At 40.2% G+C, this 21,184-nt stretch overlaps 1 protein-coding gene across 4 annotated transcripts in view; it reads left to right on the top strand.

The window, feature by feature from the left end:
• ncam1a (neural cell adhesion molecule 1a) overlaps window positions 1–21,184 on the top strand; it is a 235,708-nt gene that overhangs the window by 163,560 nt on the left and 50,964 nt on the right. For 3 of the 4 annotated variants that reach the window (XM_036588862.1, XM_036588861.1, XM_036588863.1), the window contains exons 9-12: window positions 12,970–13,120; window positions 18,001–18,185; window positions 19,908–20,004; window positions 20,978–21,145. In XM_036588862.1, the coding sequence (XP_036444755.1) occupies window positions 12,970–13,120; window positions 18,001–18,185; window positions 19,908–20,004; window positions 20,978–21,145 (601 nt within the window). Of the gene's footprint in view, window positions 1–6,585; window positions 6,616–12,969; window positions 13,121–18,000; window positions 18,186–19,907; window positions 20,005–20,977; window positions 21,146–21,184 lie in introns of all 4 variants that reach the window. The other variant, XM_036588864.1, reaches the window with a different exon arrangement.

Raw genomic sequence — 21,184 nt, 5'->3', positions numbered from 1 at the left:
ATGGTAAACAAAACTGGGTTTTCTTTGCCAACTACTTTATGCACAGTCTAAGAAAGAATATGATTCTACAGGCTGTTTGGATTTCTTGCTTGATTCAAGCAAGCATCCCATCCCTCTCACAAAAGCATGCCCATTTACCCAGCTTTCCTACTTTTACCATCACAGCTGCTCTTTCACATACAAACGCTTATGACAAAAGGGCTAATTGCACCATATACTGCCCTCACTAGAGTAAGCTTGGCGTACAGTTAAGCTAACAGGATGCATTGATATTCAGAAACAGGCTTTGAGTTTAAATCTTTACTGAAGGAGTCAATATTGAAATTGTAACATTGAAAGTGAAGAATATCTGCACCATGGCATAACAATCACACCCCTGACCCTGCCCCCTCTACTGAGACAGCCAGTGAGAACAGTGGTCAGTGTTATTTGTTTTATGTTCTCCACAGTTGTCCTTCAAAGAGCACAGGAAACTGTATTTAATCTAAAAAAAAGAAATTAAAATATCTCCTTTAAGACTCCAGGCCAACTTGGCATAGCCATACACACACACACACACATATATATATATATATATATATATATTATATATATATATATATATATATATATATATATATATATATATATATATATGTGTATATATATATATATATATATATATGTGTATATATATATAAATATATAATATACACATATATATGCTATATATGCTATAAAAAGCAGTTAAAAAATTAATTTGTGTAACTGTCAAGTGTCAAACCAGTCTTAAGCACTGTTTAAGTAAAACTACTGGACTAGTAGTTTCCAACTTTTTAGCTTCAAAAAAATTTGTATTGGTCACAAAATGTTCATGTCGGTCAGGCTCTAGTAGTCTCATCAGCCTTGTGTAGGACACTTTTCACTGCTATGCAATAAATGTGCTCCACTCTGCACACTTCAGCCACTCTGCTTAATTAGCAGCCTTGAAATGGACCATTTCCATTCCTTCATTTTTCATCATAACTCAGTCAAATGGCATCAAGCGATGTCGGCTAACTGCTCCTATCAATATTCAGCTCTGCACAGAACCGAATTCTGTCACTCTCTCTGGCTCTTTATCTTTCTGCTCTGTCTTTTGCTCCCTTCCGTCCTCTTTTCCTTCCATCTTTCCCGCAGAAATGATGATGGAACGTTTTCTACAGCTAGTGTCCACCCCTCTAATTCTAAACCTAGGTCTCTATCGACGTTTCAAGTAAGCTAATTGTTAGTTGCGTTTAAACATGATGATTGGTTTGACAACTCGCTTATCTAAAGAACTGCTTTAAGGCACAGGCCTAGAGCAACAGCTGTGCAGAACCAGAGCTGATAACTTTAGAGATGGGCTTGTTTATTTCTTTCTTTATTTATTTTGCAGAGATGAATACCCATGGCCATTCTGCAGGCTCTTTCCTCACCTTTCACCAGGCTTATCTGAGATGCAACACCTCTATGGCTTCCCTCTGTCCCCCTGTCAGCTGTTGGTGAATGATAGAAAATGTTTCACTCCATCCCTCTGCATGGGGATTAGTGTGTTGAATTGAACAGCTGATGTGTCGGAGCCAGCTCTAGGCCTGCTGGATCGTGTTAGCCGCCGAAAGCGCCCAGTTAGAGACCTGTTTGACCGCAGCCGCTGGCATCAGTTTTTTGGGTCTGGACTGCAGGCATGAGATATACCTCATATTTAAGTCTGTGGTCCATCACCTGAAGAGATGCTATTTGCTTTACAATAGTCTACCTGATTGCATCCTCTATTATTTTCTCCAATATTTTTCCTCAGTCAGCCTGGCAGGCCAGTATTTGGTGTCAGAGGAAAGAAATTCAATTCCAGCTGTATTGTTATGCTTTTATTGAAGCCCGTGATGGTTGCTGTCCGTTGCGTTTTCTCCTCTAAAGACTGTCCTATCAGAATGCCTGAAGAAAATAACAACTAGATCAGCCCTTTGAAAGAGAGTATCACAGGCACAGTTCCGCAGGGACCTGAGTATTAGCAAACACTACATCCGGCTCATTCTTTTTTACTCTTCCATTCAGTTTGTGTGATTATTACCATGGGTTGAGGGTGCTAGAAGCCTGAGGAATGGAATGGGGCTAAAGAGTCATGCTATGCTATCTTAAGAAGATAATCTTGTTATGAGCCCTTGCACGGTTCTCCTGCCAAACGCTCTCTTCGCTCTCCAGGAATTAAGGGTGCTCTTGTTTTCTTTTTCATGTAACCCTTTCCTAAAAGAGGAGAAATGCTTTATTTGTGCTGTGGCATATGTAGCTCTGCACTTCAAACCCAGATGAAAATAGCTGGTTTGAAATGTTCTCAAGAAGGTATTTATGAGCCATTTGGTCCTCCTGTTCAAATATCCATTCAGATGATTATATATATGGTTCCATTTGAATATGAATGGTCTGTAATGGTTTAATCAACAACATTGTGTTCGGAGTGGAAACTGGTATATTAATATGGGTCATTATCACCATGGCTACGGTCGTCTTGATCTGGAATTTTTCATATGCGTTTAGCATCGCCTACCGCAATATTAGAGTGGCGAAAGAAGTCAGAAATGCACAGGAACCTCAGGAGATGAGCTAAACTGGCAGTGCTGTATCTTTGATAGACTGAAGCACTTTATCTGCATAGACAAACCAGCTAAATAATGAAAAGGCTCCTGCTTTCTCCTTACTTTACGTTCTGCCTGGAAGCATGGGAGGAAGCCTGTCCATGGTTATTGCATGAGCCCTGTGAGACACAGAGAGCATACACTTTGATATCGGAAAGGATCTTTATCTTCCACACAAAGCCTGAGTGAAATAGCTTAAAGGGAAAGCTGTTAATATAAAGTTGTTTTGAATTGTTTGTTCTGTGTAGATGTGATTGTATATAGCAGCAATACAAAAGTTACAGAAGGTAACAGAAACTATACTGAGGCATTGTGCTATGGGCAAATGTGGGCAATATGTGTTATTGTGATAAATTACAGTAGAGTCCTGTTCAAAAGATCACCCTTCATTTATTTCCAGCCAAAACGACCCTGAAGTACAAGTTATCAATTTTTCAGCATCAGGTCAAAAAAAATTAACAGAAAATTACACAGAAGCCTCAACAACTAAATATAATACATTTCTTTCAGTACTTAGTGTATTCATACTTTGCCTTTATGACATCTTAAAATTTTTTTCGGGAGGCTTGCTTTCAGTTTTTCAAAGAAATCTGCAGGACATTTTTCCACACAGTCAAAGTTCAGTCTTAGAAGTTTCTTCTTACGATCGAGATAATCCCACAAACACATTCCAAGATGCTGAGTCTGTTGTTCTGAGATCAGTTAAACTGCATAGTAACAAGTTTGTTGAATGTCAGCTCATTATAGTATTTTGCTTATTTTATGAATTATATTTTCACTTTCTGTTCCTTCTAAGTTTGTTTATCGCAAGCATTTAATAACAAAAAACATAGTGTGCTTATTTTCAAAGCCCATTTAAATGTGGTGGTACTGTTTTTTGTGTGCATTTTGTCATATTGTGCATTGTGATACATATCGTGCTGTGAAAATGTCTTTAAATATCATGATATACACTTGCCCTATTGCCCAACTTTAAAATTAGGTTAAAAAAAGTGGGTGGTTTGCCCTTTCAATAGATTTGAACTCTTGAACAGTCTCCTGAAGCATGACTCCAGGAGAACAGTGCAGTATTTTAGGAACATTAGCTTACCATGCACTTCCTTTGTGCTCAGCCTAGAGTAGTGCTTGCCTTGTAAGACCCTAGTCTCTTATCAGCAGCTCACTAATGGCAGGTCAGGCATGAATATCAGTGCTAAATGAATGCTTGGCTGCCGCTGAAGTGGACAGCGTTTGCTCCACTCTGTTCTAACCTTTTTACTTACGCTCATCCACGTTCGCCATGCCTCAAGGGCACTTGTACAAACCCAATTAAGATCTTGTTTTTCTCTCATTTGACCCGTGGAGAGCCGTTTTCAGACTAGGCGGTCACTAGATAAGCTTAAGTTGCCTTTGGGGGTTGCTGCTTGAGGCTGCGTTTGCAGGGCTAGTTGGCTAGCACTGGAGTGATACTAGCACCTAGTGTGTGTGTCAGAGAGGTCAGGTTAAGGAGGCTGTGTGATTGTGAATATTTTATCATATAGAGGGGTAGAAAGTAAAAGCGAGACCAGAAACATCACAAGGGTTCTGCTCTGATGACCCTATGACAGGCAGCTAATGAAGGAATCATGAAATCAATATATGCACTGTGGATGTCAAGCCAGTGCAATAGAGCACATGCTCTGAATCTATACCAAACAAAGCATTCTCTTTCAATCGACCGTACCGTGAGTGTACCGCATGAGCTTTAAGTCTTTGTTGTCTATATGTGTGCCAGCCCTAATCCTGCAGAGTTTCTTTTTCTATTAGATGTTGTATAACTGTATTAAGGATAAAAGTGCTCCAGAGAACCCTCCCCCAGTCTGTTCCAATTAACTAAGTGCTATTTCAAAGACTTTGGTGGGCTAGTTGATACTTGTATGAATAATTCCCTGGGAGAACAAGTTATCACTGCTTTTTGCTGCCAGTGCCAGTTTTCATTTGCAACCCCACGTCCCACTTCTCGGCCTTTATTCCTCTCCTTTTAGCTCTGTGCCAAATTACTGGATGAAAGGACAGCTACAATAAAACACCATCACGCGCAGTAGAGTTCATGTGCTTAGCTCGGTTGTTGTCAGCTTGTCACAAGTCAGGGGAGAATATTGATGTATGTATCCATTTCCTATTCATGTCTTTTAATTTATCAGTGGTGTAGATAAAAATCAGCAAAAAGCACCATTGTGAGTGTGCAAATTCACAGCAGTTCGGTCTGAGCAAAGCCTTTTGATTTTGACTAAACAAAACGTGCCTCAGGTATAGAGAGCTGCTGTGAAAGCTACCCATCACTGTTCAATCCAAAGCATTCTGTGTCATACAGAGGAATGAGTCCAGATAAGACACTCTGTAACTAAGCCTGATGGATGGTATATTGACTAAATGAATGTGTTGATCAGGGTCAGTGTCATCTCCATTAGAATTCAAGTGATAAATGGAGTTAATATTGACCGAATCATAAAGCGCTCTCCTGCCCTTATCATGCACTGCCTGTACTGGCAAGGGAAGGGCCTTTCTTCCATAATTCATTTGTTAATGGTTAATTATTGAGCGGCCCCACCAGCTATGTGGCATTTGGATGGCTTATTGGCTCACCTGGCCTGTGGAGCGAATGACCCTTCACTTGTACATGCACACATGCCACCTGCAGGGTCCCTGTGGCCACGCTGGAAGGTCCAAGCACCCTCACTGATGCCCAAGTCTCATTTCTAAAAAGCAACACAATTCTATGTGACTGTTATTTGGAAAAATTTGTTTTTTTTTACTATTGTCCTGTCTTAATCATAAAAATCTAATCAATGGGCTGGATAAGGATCAGGAAATAGAGAGTTCAGTTGGGAATGTACAGTGTAGTTCCATCTGCTATGGCATGCACATACTTTCATTAAAGAGGTTAGTGGTAGTTAAGTGAATTACTTACTGAATAATGCTGTATTGTTGCTTTGTTTTCCCAACACATCATCAGTGGATGTTGTTAATCGAGAATATGATTTCAGTAATTCTACAAGACCTTAATCCAGTCTTAATAATTAGAATGAATGATGTTTGCTTTATTAAAGCGCTGAATGAAATAGCTTAATAAGTACTTTGTGTTTTAATTTATTCATTCATGTTTATTTACAGTGCTGTGCAAAAGTCAGAGACCCTTCATTTATTTAATTTCCATGCAGAATTATTCATTAGATACAAGTCACTCAATTTTTGTGAGATATTTTCTGAAAAAAAAAGACTTTTCAAAGCTGGGAAGTTGGGACTCCTAACAGCTGTGCAAGACCTGGTAGACCACCCAAACTCACCATCAGATGAAGAGTTTTTAAAGCTTACATCTTTAAGAGAGAGGTGAAAATCAAGCTTCACTTTTGCTTCAGATCTGAAAATCCACACGTTTTTGACTGTCCTTCCATTGTGAGAAGACATCTCAACGCCATGGGTCTGAAAGGATGTTTAGCTGTCAAGAAGCTGTTTCTGAGAAAGAAAACTTGCAAATCAAACAAGCTGTTGGTGTTCAGGGTCAGAGATCTCAACATCTCTGAATGGGATTATTTGGATTGTGAAAAGCAGAAAAATCAACCAACTTCTGAGACTGAACCTTGGAGGTGTGGAAAATGTCTCTGCAGGTCTCTGAAAAACTGAAAGCAAGTCTCCTGAAAAGAATGGAAGCTATAATAAAGACAGAGCGTGGACACAGTACTTGAATGAATAATTTTCACTGGCCATTTTGACTGGAAGTTAAAAAAATAAAAGGTACTCTCCTACTTTGACACAGTACTGTGTATTTTTTTACAGGTGTTCTGTGTCACATTGATTGTCATTCTACAGAAAGGCTGAGTGAATAACATTTACATGTGCTAGTTATGTCTTTTAACACCCGTGGCAGCTGTACCATATTTAAGGTTTTTGCCATTTTTGTTGTTTTTTTTTCTATGTGTTTGTTTGTCCTTTCTAGGCTTCTTGGACTCGACCTGAGAAACACAAGGTATGGCTACTGAACACGTAGCCTTGGTAGGCACTAATACTAGAGAGATCCATTACTAGTGCAGAACCTCAAGTGTTGGATCCTTCTCACCCACAATACCCCTATAGACAAACACGCAGGCGCACACTCAAGCACACTCACACACGCAGGGCCACATATGATGGAGTAGCCCTCCTATTCCAAAATGGGTGCTGTGTCATTTCATTCCTTATATGCGGCATCTCACCCATTATTTTCTCTGATGGCTTTTATGTTCAGATGTAGTGAAGATGTTATCAGGGCTTTCTAAGCTGCAAAAGCTATTTCCAGTAACTGCCTGGCCTTTTTCAGAATGAGACCTCCCTATTTTTTTCCTTTCTTGAGTCCCTTCAGAGAAACCTTCTCAGGAGGCTCAGAAAGATAAAGTTCTTCAAGGGCTGAGACATAGCAGGCAACTTTAGTGAGAGAGAAAGTCTAACTCTCAGTGTTCTACCATAGAGGAGGATCTAGCAGCACCAGAGAGTAAACTAACACACCCATAACCAGCTGTAGAGGGTACATTCTGTCTCATGACGATCTAACATAGAGCACAAAGAAAGTCCACCTTAACACTTTAACTATACTTCAAACTACAATATATGTTTTCAGGTGACCCACAGCACCTATAAGAGTATTACAACATCTGTCTGCCTCGGTAGACCAAATATAGACGCCTGTGTTTGCTTGCTTGGCTGTTTGTTGTAAATATTCATGTGTTTTCTGCAGAATTGATAATGAGTGATTCAGATGCATATGGATTGTGTGGGAAGGTATCAGCACATGATCTCTTCTAGATGAAAGCCTACAATTAGACGGGAGCCCACGCATTATTTCATGTCTTTATCAACAGTATCATGGGTAGAAACTTTAAGGCCTCTGTAGGTGTGCGTTTTACAACCACAGCAGGTGCTGCAAAGATGTATTCAAGTGCAGAAGATTTCTGTCTTTAGATTTAGATGCGTCTTACTTCCTGCACAGACCTATATACCAGTCTGGACACCTTTTCCTAGAAGGGTTTTTATATGGTTTATTGTAAGCCTTTTAGAATAATAGAGAAGATATCAAAACTGTCACATCTATACTATCTTCTATTTTAGATTTGTCAGCCTTGATGGCCGCTTCCACACACTGCATTCTCTTAAGCAGCTTTGTGGCCACCACAAATAGCCCATTGTTAAAGGAAAGGTCCAACAGTTTTCCCCCAAAAAAGCATTTTTTCTGTTTTTTCAGCTTTTTAAAATGATTTGATGTTTTTGCAGAGTGCATGCTTTTGATTTTTCTTTTGTCATAGAGCTGCATAAAGTTCTACTGCAAGCAAAAAATGTCATCAACTCCTCAGATTATGAAGAGTTATGAATATTTTAACATATTTATAGAAAACATCTGAAAAAAATATATACAGAAAATTTGTTCTTGTTATACTTAGTTTCACAGCTAGCATTCTAGCAATACGAGTTTCAGTTATCTGTGTTCCTGCCCTAGAGAAGTGAAAGGTGATGATGTACAGAAATCAATACCTACAACATTTGAATGAGCACAGAGCAGTAAAATTGTCAGTTTATACAATTATATGTGTTCTGTTCATTTATCTTGCCTTAGTAGAAATAATTGCAGATCTGTTGGTGAACATTGTGTTGCTGCATTGGGGTTATAATAGAATTGTTAAAGCTCGTTTGCTACTTGTTCTGTGCCTTGGAAGCCAGTAGGAAATTTTTTATGTCCCATATATTGCTTTAGAAACACTTATTTTAGAATGTTGAGGTAAAACTAGGCTATTCTGTTAAAGATGCTGGCATATATATATATATATATATATACAGTACCAGTCATCAGAACACATAAAACATATGAAATATCACATATGGAAGCATGCAGTGACAAAAAAAGTAAAGAGATCTTACATTTCAGATTAATCAAAACCCCTTTGCCATGATGCAGCTTTGCACACTCTTGGCATTCTCTCAGACAACTTAATGCAGAGCCACCTGGGATACTTGAACAAATTCCTACGTATACATAAGCATCTACACTGTTTACGTTTTGTTTTTGAAATAAAGGTTAAGCCTTTAGTTCCAAATATTTTTAAGCATATGAAAAGGATACATGTCCAAACTTTCAATTGGTACTGTATAACCTTGACTATAATTTATTAATATAAATGCATGCATGTGCTGGTATGGCCTTTATAAAATTTCGCTCTTGGGTGTATGTTTTGTCATCTCGCCCTTATGTTCCGAGCTGTGTCTGGATGTTGGTGTCCATGACAGCCTGTGCTTGAGGGCTCCTGTTCTCTGTTAATGTGACATGGATGTCAACCTTGGAATGAAGTGCGGAACACAGTTAGACACATCATGCTCACACTGTACCTTCTTGAGCTGAATTTGCCATTTTAGTGTAGCATCTGAGCATGAAAAAAGAAATGAAATCGCAGTTTTTGTCCTTAGCAGAGTGATCCTTTTCAGCCATGTGAAGACTTGGAGAATGAGCGCTGTTTTCATTCCCTTCCGCAGCTCACTGGCTGGCTGCTCTTTCATGAGAAAGTGGCTGGGCTGAAATGAGCCTTTCTGCGTTCTCTATTAGAGCAGATAGAATGCACACAGGAGCATGATTGCATTACGCTGCCTTGCTGTAAGCTCCTTTTTTCGCAGAGACACTCACTATCTCTGGCTTTCATTTTCACCATTGCTCGCTCGCTCTCTTTCTGTGTCTGTTTCTCTCCAGTTTTCTGCAAAATTTGACAACAGTCAAGTAAGCGGAGGCACAAAGCGAATCTCTGCCTCTGTTCAAGGTTAAACTGATTGCTCATAGTAACATCTCAGGCAGTATACACTGAGAGCTCTTCTGCAACATGTGATGTTCTCAGCAGCTCAGAACTGAGCACAGAAATGTAATAAGATAGGCGCCCCACATCCAGCTTACTGTCCTTTACTATGCAAAGGGAGGGGGCTCGGTCGACAGCACTGCATACTAACAAGTTTCTGAACGTGAGGCACAAACCGGATGAAATTTATGGCCCCCCCCCCACGATCGTGACTAAGCCACGGCACCTTAAATCAAGTCTGGGGATTGATTGAATTTCCGAGCCGCGTTCGCTCCATCCCGCTTCTGCAGTCGAATTTCTCACTGACCATTGAACAGGCACTTTATAAATGAAGTGCCTGTGTGAATTTCAGAAATGTCTTATTCCATCTTTGACTTCTGCTTGTGCAGCCAAAGCCCAGGCTATGCCTGTGATCAAAGGAAAGGATACTTCTGATGATTCACACCGTTATGTCACTTTACTTACACAATGAATAATTAAAATACTGTTAGAACCTTGGAAATGAGTAAAAATGTAGGTTGAAGGAGCAAGGCATCTGAGTCACTTGAAATAGTCGTGTATTTCCTGTGTGCCACCCCCTGTGCATGGTGTTATTTTATTCTGTTTAAATATTGTCTAGTGAACTAAGCATGTGTTGTCCCTTCTGAAATGAAGCACAGGGAAAAACAATAAAAAAAACCTTAACCACATGAAGGTCTCAAATGAGATCTGCCTGAACTTACTTCAATTAATTTTCTGATTGTTTATATTAAATAGCACATTTTCACTGCAAATATCTTGACGCAGGAGAGTGGAGAGGCACATGATGAGTGTGGCCGATAGCTTCATCGCGGACGCGGGGAAGCAACTCATGTTTATTAGTTGAGTAATAGGGTGTCAGCTGGCATGACTAATAAATCTATTAAAACATGTCATGGAAGAGGCTGCGTCGTCTGATTAGCTTAGGTCACGTTACGCAAGTCAGATGTGCTCAGTCAATTAATTTCCATGTATATAGGATGATTTGATCTGTTTGTGAGTTTCCTCTCCAGTCTGCTGAAAATGAAGACATACATGTTGTGAGACGTCTTCTTTGTGTAGTGCTTCTCATCAGGGAACCTTCAGCCAGTTTGTATTGGACAGAAACAATGTGAGTTGTCTTGCTTTTGTAAGCTAGTTTAGAAGCAGGTAACATTCAGCTAGTATGTATTTAAGAGTGGATATATTCATTTTCTTGTTTTTGGAATCTAGATGTGCGTTTTCATACTTCTCTAAGCTAGTTTAGAAGCAGAGAATGTTTAGTCAGTATGTATTTGAGAGCAGAGATGTGCGTTTTCATATTTATCTAAGCTAGTTCAGAAGCAGGGAATGTTCTGCTAGTGTGTATTTGAGAGCAGATGTGAGTTTTCATACTTCTGAAGGCTAGCTTAGAAGCTGGAAATGATCAGTCAGTATGTATTTGAAAGTGAAGATGTGAGGTTTCTTGGTTCTAGAAGCTAGTTTGACAGTAATTACCACACATGCTCTGGCACTCTTCACTGAAATATAGTTTGTAAGGTTCATGAGGGAGGCACTAGGCCTGCGAGTGACTTATTCACTCTTTTTGCCCTCGCTGCTCACTAACATGCCCTCCTCTCTCGCCTATAGCCTCCATCTCGACTGCTTCCCTCCTCAGAAATTAGTCTGCAGCAGGGAGAGCACTGCCTCCTCTCCATGGCAACACAGTTGGAACTGGCTTAGATTGCAAATTTGCAGCGGATCTCCATTACCTTACAGTAAAGTGGAGGAAATCCTGTTTAGCTCACCCTGTAGTCATAGGCATTTGGATAGTCTCAGTGACAAGAACTGGCCATTTGTCTGCGGAGGTAACGCAGGTTGTTTGTGTATACATGTGTGTTTGTGTGTTCTCACCATGTAGTGAACAAATTGGCAAACGTCTGCAGGCTGTGTGTGTTTGTGTGTGTGTGTAGTAGAAGCGTGTTAGTGGACCGTCCCAGCTGTGCAGTTCAAAGAGGCTTCACGAGGCAAAAGCCTTAAAGTGGCTCCCACTGTGTGGTCCACTTCATTATTGATTCCTGTCTGACTGCCTCACAGAATACCCCCCTAGAGTTCCATAGAGGAACACTGAAATACTGCCCCACTTCCACATTCCTGTACAGATTCAGACCTATTTACTAACACTTGTTACCTAACAAATTCAACTTTCTTTTTGTGCCAGATGAAGGTGTTTATTTGCTTGTTTGTTTGTTTATTTGTTCCTATGTATCTTTTAGGGGGGTTCGTTGATCTTCTCTTAAAGTAATGCATTTAATTTAACTTGCTTCAAAAATGTACATCATTTTCACTTGAATAAAATGACCAAGAGCAACTTTACTGTAGAGCAGTGTTCATACGGCAACATGACACATACCCAAGTTCATCATGACAACCGACATAGACATACATAAACATTTATAAACACTTATCCCAGTAGGTGTCATTTGTCATCAGTGTTGCATTTTCCAACTTTGGTGTCAAGCTGACATAACATCTACAGCATATGGCCAAAAGTATGTGGACACTTGATCTTCACTCTTATTCAAGCTTGTAAGACATCCCATTTCAAAACCATGGGCATCAATATGGATCCCCCATTATATAGCCTCCACTTTTCTGGGAAGGCTTTCCACATACTTTTTTGGAAATCTTTTGGGAAAATTTGTCCATCAGACTGCCAGATAGTAAAGCATGATTCATTACTCCAGAGGACACTTTTGGAGTCCATTGGTAGCGTGCATTACACCACTCCAGCCGATGCTTAGCATTGCACATAGTGATCTTAGGCTTGTGTGCAGATGCTCTGTCATGGGAACCCATTTCGTGAATCACCCGACGGCCAGTCCTTATGTGATTTTCACGCGCTACATGCTTCACCACTTGGCAGCACTGCTCTGACTTTGCATGGTCTACTGTTATTGCTCCTAGACTCTTCTATTTCACAATTATAGCACTTACAGATGACTGGGGCAGATCTATCAGGGCAGAAATTCCACAGACTGACTTGGAAAAGTGGCATTGTGGAAAAGTGGCATCCTGTAACAGTGCCACATGTAATAAATTCACTGAGCTTTTCAGTATGACCCATTCTACTAAGCAACAAATTCAGTTGTTATAATGTGCTATGTCATTTTATCCAAAAAGGTTTTATGACACGTCATCTTGATATTAAACTTGCTGAAAGCAGTCTTTATCACAGCCAGTGCCTATTAGAAGCCTTTATGTTCATGTAGCTTTATGTTAGTTGTCATAACGAGCTTATGTAGATGTTATGTGGCTTTATGAACACTGTCCTGTAGTACAGTGTTATTGATAAAACGGTGTTGATGGCATTTATTCTATTTGGAAATTATGAATATGTTTCAGTAAAAGTAAATTCCGTGCATTACTTTTTAGTGTAGGAAACAGTATGGTAAGGCAAAATTTCAGTTGATTTTATAGTCACTCACACATCCTCCTCTCTTTTTCTCCTCCCCTTACTGTCTCTCCTCGCTCTCCAGAGTCTGGATGGTAACGTGGTGGTCCGCAGTGATGCACGTGTGTCCTCCCTCACGCTGAAATATGTGCAGTTCACCGATGCCGGCCAGTACCTCTGCACCGCCCGCAACTCCATCGGACAGGACATCCAGAGCATGTACCTGGAAGTGCGCTGTAAGAGACTTACACCTGTTTCTGTCCTTTTATCATAAAGAAACAGTCTGGCAAATGATCAAATGAACTCCTTTTCCCCTTACTCCGAATGTAATCACTCCAAGACACATTTGGTGTCTGCAGTTTGCTTTTTTAGTTTTGCACTTGAGCTATGAGACTAATGTCACTAACAAGTAACAGCTTAAACCTGTTCAATTAGCACTGTGCAAATGCAAGCCTAAATCATAACAAACTGTTGAGTGACATAAAAACAGGCAAAATGCAGGTTTCTACTACTGTTTTAGCCATTAGCAGTGCTATATACTGTTGTATAGATAATGGTATGTCATACAGTGTCAGAAACCACATAAGCATGTCTATTTCATATTACTTATCAACTGGACACAGTTTCAGGCAAGTGTGAGATGATTTAGACATGTATTTGGCACACTGCTAATGGGTGGGGTAAAAGCTTCCATTAGGCAGGAAGCAAATTTCAGACACTAAACATGTCTTGGCAGACTACCTTTAGGATAAGGGGAAAGTAAACTGTAAATTTTACTTTTTTGGGGTAAAATATCACTTTAAATAATTAATTGACCCATCACTATCACCAAGATTTCTTTGTGGATTTGAGCTTGATATGTTAAAGCTCAGGGAGCAAAGAAACTGATAAATTTGTTTAGTGACCTTAACTGCTTATTAGAGATATTGTAATGTGTGTCATCAACTATGCTTTCATTTGTCTTTGAATGCATTGCTTTATTATTTTTTGTGATTTGTCGGATGATTAAGCCACTGACCAGTAATCTGAGTCTGTAGAGTTGTTTCCAAATCCCTGTCACTACTTTAGGCTATTCATTTTTTACTGTTTCTAAGCACACAGTAGTTATCAGAATTCAGTGTAAAAAACAGGGGTTGAATGGGGAGGAAAACACCCTCACACATTGCAGACATGAGCCCGTGCATAACAATTCTGACACAATGCCAGTAAAAACTCATTTGTGAAGTGGTAAAGCAAACGTTTTTCCATTCATCAAATTACATTTTCTGCAGCCGATGCATGTAGGCACCATTACCGTCTGAAAGATTCAGAGGAAAGATAGAACGAAATCTGTTTCAATCTTATTTTGCACTCCCAAACAGGTTCCCAGAATTAGAAAAGAAAAGAAAAAAAGCCTGATGTGTAATGAAAGACTAATTGGATTAATTTCCCTTGCCTGAAAAACTAGTAATCTGCTCCAGTTCCGAGATAGCATCACAATGCACGATTGATAAATACTGTGTGCGACCGCAGTTCGCCGCACTCCGACTTGGTTGTAATCAGGTTCTTGGTTGAGTGCGTAGTGTTTTGTGGTAATTAGCGATAAGAGAAAGGTGCTTTGTCTGGAGCAGATGAACTCAAATGAGTTCACACCATCACACAGCCACCGATCAGCTGTGCGGTCGAGGCCTGGCTCGCAGCTACTGCACCAAGGGCAAGTGTACAGCTACTTCACCTATGGTTACAATATCAGGAAAAACATTCCAAACAGCATGCAGAAATTTAAAACTGCATCACTGATACGTGACTCTGCCTCTTCCAAGCATCTCTCATGTACTGTCCTTTGTGGAAACTGATGTCAGTGATCAGAACTAAGCGTCTAGCTGCATCCTGTGCTCAAATGACTCAAATGGTATTTTTTTTTAATTCTAGAGTCAGCGACTCGGCTTGGACTTGACCTTAAATGACTCCCGACTCAGACTTGAGACTCAGACTTGAGAAATTTGAGGAGAAAACAGAAACAAAACAGATTAAATTACTGACTACCAACCTTAACGTGATAAATGAATAAAACCCTGTTTCCAACCTTACGTGGGTAACTTAGCGGTCATCTGCAGACACTAGTGAAGTACTGAAAAACGTTCAGTCTGATGGTCAGAACAAAACACTACATTCACTAAATGAAAGAGGCAAAACAGCTTGAAATAGTGGGCTAGCATATAGTTTGGATAGCAGGTATGCTAGATAGCACAATAACTGTTACAGATGAATTAGCTGAAGGAATTTACTGATCATATTCCTTCAAAACATACAAAGAATTGTGCTAGATTAGCTGTTATGATAGCTAGCTAGAATACATGTTATAACCAGCCATTTCGAGTTTTGCTTTTTTTCTTTACACACTGCATTTACTGCATGTGTAGCTTCACTTTAGTCCTTCAGACTGAAGGTTTTTTCATAATGAAACACTCGTTATATTAATCTGAAACTTGAAAACCTGTTTTATGGTTTTACATTTGTAAAGTGCAGTGCATGCTTGTAAAAACAAGACTCAGCTAAAATTAAAGACTTGAGACTAACCCCTCACTCACACCCCAGGGACTCCAGGCCCAACCCAAACCTCAGCACAAATCAACATCTGTTTTCTGAATGCATATGAATTCTAGGTGTTGAGGGTTTTGGGATCTGTTTTGTTGGATCTTGACCCAGAATCAAATAGAGTATCAAAATGTGTAATGTAACCCTAACATTCACCCTGCCATACCCCGCCTATGTGCGCTAACCATGTATGTTCATACATCATAGTACAGTGAGTGTCCTCAATATCGTAAAGCCTTCACTTTGAGAGTGTGATTGTTCTAGCTGCCACAGTGATGATAAGGTTATTTTTTCCTCCTAAAGAGAGATATTTTGGTTTGTGCTTGCGCTATCTGCACGCCGGTGTTGCAGCCTGTGGTCCTGAGAGGAGCTCACAGATGGCGATAAGATTGGACGAGGAATGTGCCTTATCACTGCTGCACCATGGGAGATTTGCTGAGTCTACTGTGTCTATCAGTCTAATAGTGGAGAGTTCAATTACCCAGGGGGCGCAACAGGGCGGCAGCAGAACCCCTATAAACCCCTCCCCTATGAGCCCCCCATGCCCCATACGCTCAGCTCTGCAACCAAGAAAATTACAAGAGACAACAGGCTATCGATTAGTAGTCCCGGATGTTAGAGGCAGTAAGAGTCAGAACTATAGCTCCAGGAATTTCAAAGTGTTTATACCTTTTATGTGCAGTGCTGTCAAAGTTTTGGGGGCATCTTGATTTTCCTTTGATTTTTAGACTGATAATTTCAGTGATATTTTTCAAAAAACCCTTTAGTGCCTATGCAAACAAAAATAATCTACTCTTCTACTTTAATAAAATGTTTTCTTAGTGCCTTCCTCAGAATTATTTTGATATGCAATGATATAAAAAGCTGAAATAGCATATATTTTACATTTGTCACAAATTACCTTTCTGAGCAAGCAGACATGAATAGTAACAGTTCAGTTGCTTTTTTATCATTTTTCTGATGAGAAATCAATAAGCCCTTTTGAACATGAATTCTGTTTTGAATGTGTGCGCACACTGGCTTCAGAACTATCCAGCATCCAGCCATAAAGTCAGTATTCTTTTATCTAGTGATTCACATTCCTTAATATAGTGATCCAATTTCGCATGCTGATACATTTGCATACATACTATGACCAGCGTGTACGTGCACCTGTTCTAACTACTTGGGTTCACATTTTTTAAGTGCACTTATTCAAAAATTAATTCATATATTATTTATTTGTTGTGATTTGCTGGATGATTTAGCCAATGACTATTAATATTTATCTATATAGTTGTTTCCAAATTCTTATCTCTAATTTATGCTATGCATGTTTTACTCTTTCTGAGCATGGTAAAGTGGGTTAAAGGACTTAAACCCTTACCAAGTCATGGTCCTGCCAGCAGGTTTTACTGCACACTTCTGTAACCCAAGAAAAGCTCCATTAGTTTGCATTGAAGTTCCTGTAGTTAAAGAATAATAAGCTTTAGTATGTAATAAGCCTGGAATGTTAAGGGGTTAAAGTGGGCGTAGCCAAAGTCTCTAGATATATGAATATTATTGGTAACACTTTATTTGGAGTGGTCCTTTGTAGATGATTAATAAACTCTTAACAGAGTATCAGTAACACATCGACAACATATCAGTGAAGCAGCAGCAGTGAAACATCTGAATACACTAAAGTAAATATCATATAGATGTTCTGTTAATACATTACTTACATTAAGTAGATGTATTGATTATATGTTACTTTCATTATGCAAAACCTAACCCTACCCAACCTTTCCCAATACCTAACCCTAACCCTGGCCCTAATCCTAACCCTAACCTTAACCTCAACCCAGAACCTAATCCTAACCCTCATATGTTTTTGACATGTTACTGAGAGTCTGTTGAGTGTTTGTTTCATCTGAAAGATCATTCAAAATAAAGTGTCACCATATTATTATTAATTGACAAGTAAAACAAGCTTATTTGTTTAGAATTTTTTGAAAGTAAAGGTTCTTAAAAGGTTTTTGGCTTCAGTTTTGAAAAACAGGTAATTGGTATAGAACTTTAACATTATGCAGTTTAAGTTATTTAAAGTTGTTATTTAAAAGGTTGTTCACACTCGTGTCTTGTTTACAAAAATAGTTATGGAGCCTCTTTCTGCAGACCCCATAGAGGGCATTCCACCAGTAGATTGAAAATCAACTTAATCAAATATTTTAATGAACACTGTAAAATAAAATTTTGCTTCCGGATTTGTAAATCAAACACATTTTTTTTTCATTTAAATATATTCTGTTGCTTTTATTGAAGAAATAATAATACGTGTACAATATGCTGATGTGCATTCTTCAGAACAGGTAGAAATTGCATTTCATGGCTATATTAAAAGGGGGTTTAATAACCATGGTGGTTCCTTTGTCGCATCCATCCAAAGAACTTTTTGGGATCTTTATTTCTTCAGAGTGTACGTGTTCCCAAACTTTTGATAGGCAGTACATGTCCCTGGGCTATATGTTATGTTTCTAAATTTATTGAGCGATTCATAATTCAGTGGCATTCATTACAGATGCTCCAAAGATCCAGGGTGCAGTAACGGTGTACACATGGGAGGGAAACGCTGCTAACATCTCCTGCGAGGTTCTGGCTCACCCTGGTGCCTCCGTGCTGTGGTTCCGTGATGGTCAGCAGCTGCCTGGTGTGAACACCACCAACATCAAAATCTACAACACTCCTGCAGTCAGCTACCTAGAGGTATACCCGCTGGCTTACCATTGCATCCACACACAGAGAAATCCTGCCATGACAAACTGGACATTAATATAAACCATTATCAGCTGCTTTCATCTGTTTCCGTCCATCAGTCACCACTTGAGGCACTTGATGACAAGTGGTAATGCTGAATTCATGTACGTTTAGACATTACAAAATGCACAGTGATTGGTAGTGCTCTGCTGTAAGTTCGCAGAACCCTGAGTTGTCCATTTCCATGTAAAATAGAGCTGGCATATGCATCTGTCAAAACCTTTATTAGCCTAGGAGCTCAGGCAGTTGGAGTGTAATAACCGGTTTTTATTGTAGTGCACTCTATCAACTTAATGATACTGCTGAATAATACATGTAATTTTGTTTCCTCAATTGCATGATTTTCTCATTGTTTTGTTTTCCCCTCATAGCCGACCTATTACATTAATTACACTAATTAAACCGCTTTCTGAATAATGACGCATTGTACTTGGGTTGCATAAAAAGCGTTGTCATTGGCCTCTTGCAGAGCACAGATCCTAAAGTAAATCAGTTGCGCACAAAAGCAAAAAAATGGCACTTTTGCCCTGCCATTCTTTCCGAGGGCCCATTTGGAAAGCATGCTCGAGGTTTGATGGTGATGCAGCGGGGCAGGTTGGAGAGAGAGTGTGTGAACGAACAGGATGTTGTCGGGTTTTCAGGCCATTTGGTGGAGCTCACAATGTTCTCTGTGACAGAGTCCCACTACCGGTGGCACACTTTCCCAGGCCACTGAAGCTATTGGTGCCACTGCTCTTTCTCTCTCTGGCTCTCTCTGTCCCCCTTTGCTCTATCCCTCACACGCTCTCTCGCCCCACCCTCTCTCTCCTTCTTCTCTCTCTGCCTCTATCCCTTCCTCTCTCTCTCGTTGTCGTTCTCACTTTCTCTCTCTCCTCCCCTCCTTCTCCCTCTGCACCTCTTGCTCTCGCCCTCTGTTCCTTCTCTCCCCTGCACTTATCCCACCCCATGTCTCTATCCCTTTCTCTATTTTTCTCTTTCTCTCTCTCCTTCATTTTATCTCTCCTTCCGTTTCCCTCTGCTCCCTTGCTCTCCACAACCTTTTTTCTACCCTGCCTTTATCCCTCTGTCTCACTCTCTTTTTCGTTCATTGCCTTTCTTCTTTCTCTCTTTACCTCCCTTGCCCCTTCTCAATCTTGATGAAGCTCTATGTTGCTCTTTTTTTCTCTTTATCTCTCCCCTCCCTTTTGTCTCTTCCCTCACTGTCTTTCTCTCGCTCTCTTCCTCTCTCTCCCTCTCTATCTTTGTCTCTCTCTCATTTTCTTTCTCATAGTCTCCTTCTGTCCCTCCATCCATCTCTCTCCCTCTTTCTGTCTCCCTCCTTCTCTCCCTCTCTCTCTTTTTTGTCTCTCTTTTTTGTCTCTCTCTCTCTCTCTCTCTCTCTCACTCTCTTTCTCTCTCTCTCTCTCTCTCTCTCTCTCTCTCTCTCTCTCTGTCACTCAATAATTATCGAGCAAGATGACTGCCAGCGGTGAGGAATAAAAGGCCAATGCCATCGCCATGGCAATGAGCTTCCCAGAAGCCATCCACCCGAAAAGCAAAATGTCTGTATCATGCTAAGTCAGAACTCACATGAGTACAATGCCAACTCCACCCCCTTTTTTCTTTTTTTTCTTTTCTTTTCTTTTCTTTCCTTTTCTTTTCTTTTCTTTTTTTTTCTTTTCTCTTTTTCAGGTCACTCCAGAATCCCAGAGTGACTTTGGCAGCTACAACTGCACGGCCACCAACGTAATCGGCACCGAGTCCAAGGAGTTCCTGTTGATCCAAGCAGGTCTGTTTATATCCTCAGAGGGAGATTAAAATGTATGATGAGAGAAATAAAATATGCATTGCGTGTTCCCGAGCCTGAAGGCTGTCTGTCTCCAAGCCCGCGCATAGCAGTCGGAAATTCAGTTATGACGTAAAGCTGGAAGTAAAACCTCTCATTAGGTTTGCATACAGTATTTTTTTTTTTACAATAAGTGGCTTAATGTCGTAAAAACCAGCTCTAAATCCTTCCAGTGCTAATTTCCAACCACCCGGCATTGAGGAAGGTAAATTATCCTCAAACAGAGGTGTTGTAGCCTCAGGATTAGAGTCTGCACTTGTAGTTTTTTGGGTTGAGGCTCTGGGGTAATAAACGCAGCAGGGATATAATTTCCAGGCTGCAGAGCAGACAGTTCGAAATGCCGCCAGCCTCTGATATTTTTGGTGCTCTATAAAGTGGGGCAGTGAGCTGGTGTGGGTGGCTCAAAGATGATTATTTAGGCTCTGTGCGATGGACGGTGTAGGAGTGACGCCCTTCTTCATCTTCAGAGGCTTTTAAGCCTCCGTTCATCAGCGATGCCTATTTGCACAATCAGCACTTGAGAGGAAAAAGCAGACTTCTTTTATTATGCAGCAGAGTTGCTCTAAAGTTTCTCTAAAAGCAAGTTTTATTTGAGAAAGTGCTCTGTACTGCTGGAAGTGATTGTCCTTAAGGATTCACACAGTAAACCACAGCTTGTTGAGTCAGCAAATTACTCTTCCTCAAGTTTACTTTATACTTTTGTTTGTCTTGGTGACAAAAGGCCACACTTTTTTCAGACATACTGCTTTGGAATACAGAAAAACCTCAGCTTTTCATATGTAGGAATGGCAGTGATGTTAAAGAGATGCCTAGTGTATGTGCTGTATAGTTTTGCAGCTGTCAGCAGTGCTGCAGGTGCTATTCTGTGTAACAGGAATCCTACTGAAGTGTTGTCCTGCGTGTTTGTGTTGTGCAGAGGTGCCGTCGGCTCCCTCTATTGATCGGGTGACCCCGTACCCCAGCACAGCACAAGTGGAGTTTGATGAGCCGGACTCTAGCGGAGGTGTGCCCATCCTCAAGTACAAGGCTGAGTGGAGGATGGAGGGCCAAGACTGGATTAGCAAGGAGTACGATGTAGAGGATGGTGAGGGCCCAACACACACACACAGTGTAACATATATGG

Source organism: Colossoma macropomum, unplaced genomic scaffold (genome assembly GCF_904425465.1).
Source record: "Colossoma macropomum unplaced genomic scaffold, Colossoma_macropomum, whole genome shotgun sequence".
NCBI classification, from domain to species: Eukaryota; Metazoa; Chordata; class Actinopteri; order Characiformes; family Serrasalmidae; genus Colossoma; species Colossoma macropomum.
Note: the sequence above shows the minus strand (reverse complement) of the source record. Positions and strands in the feature narration are given on the sequence as shown.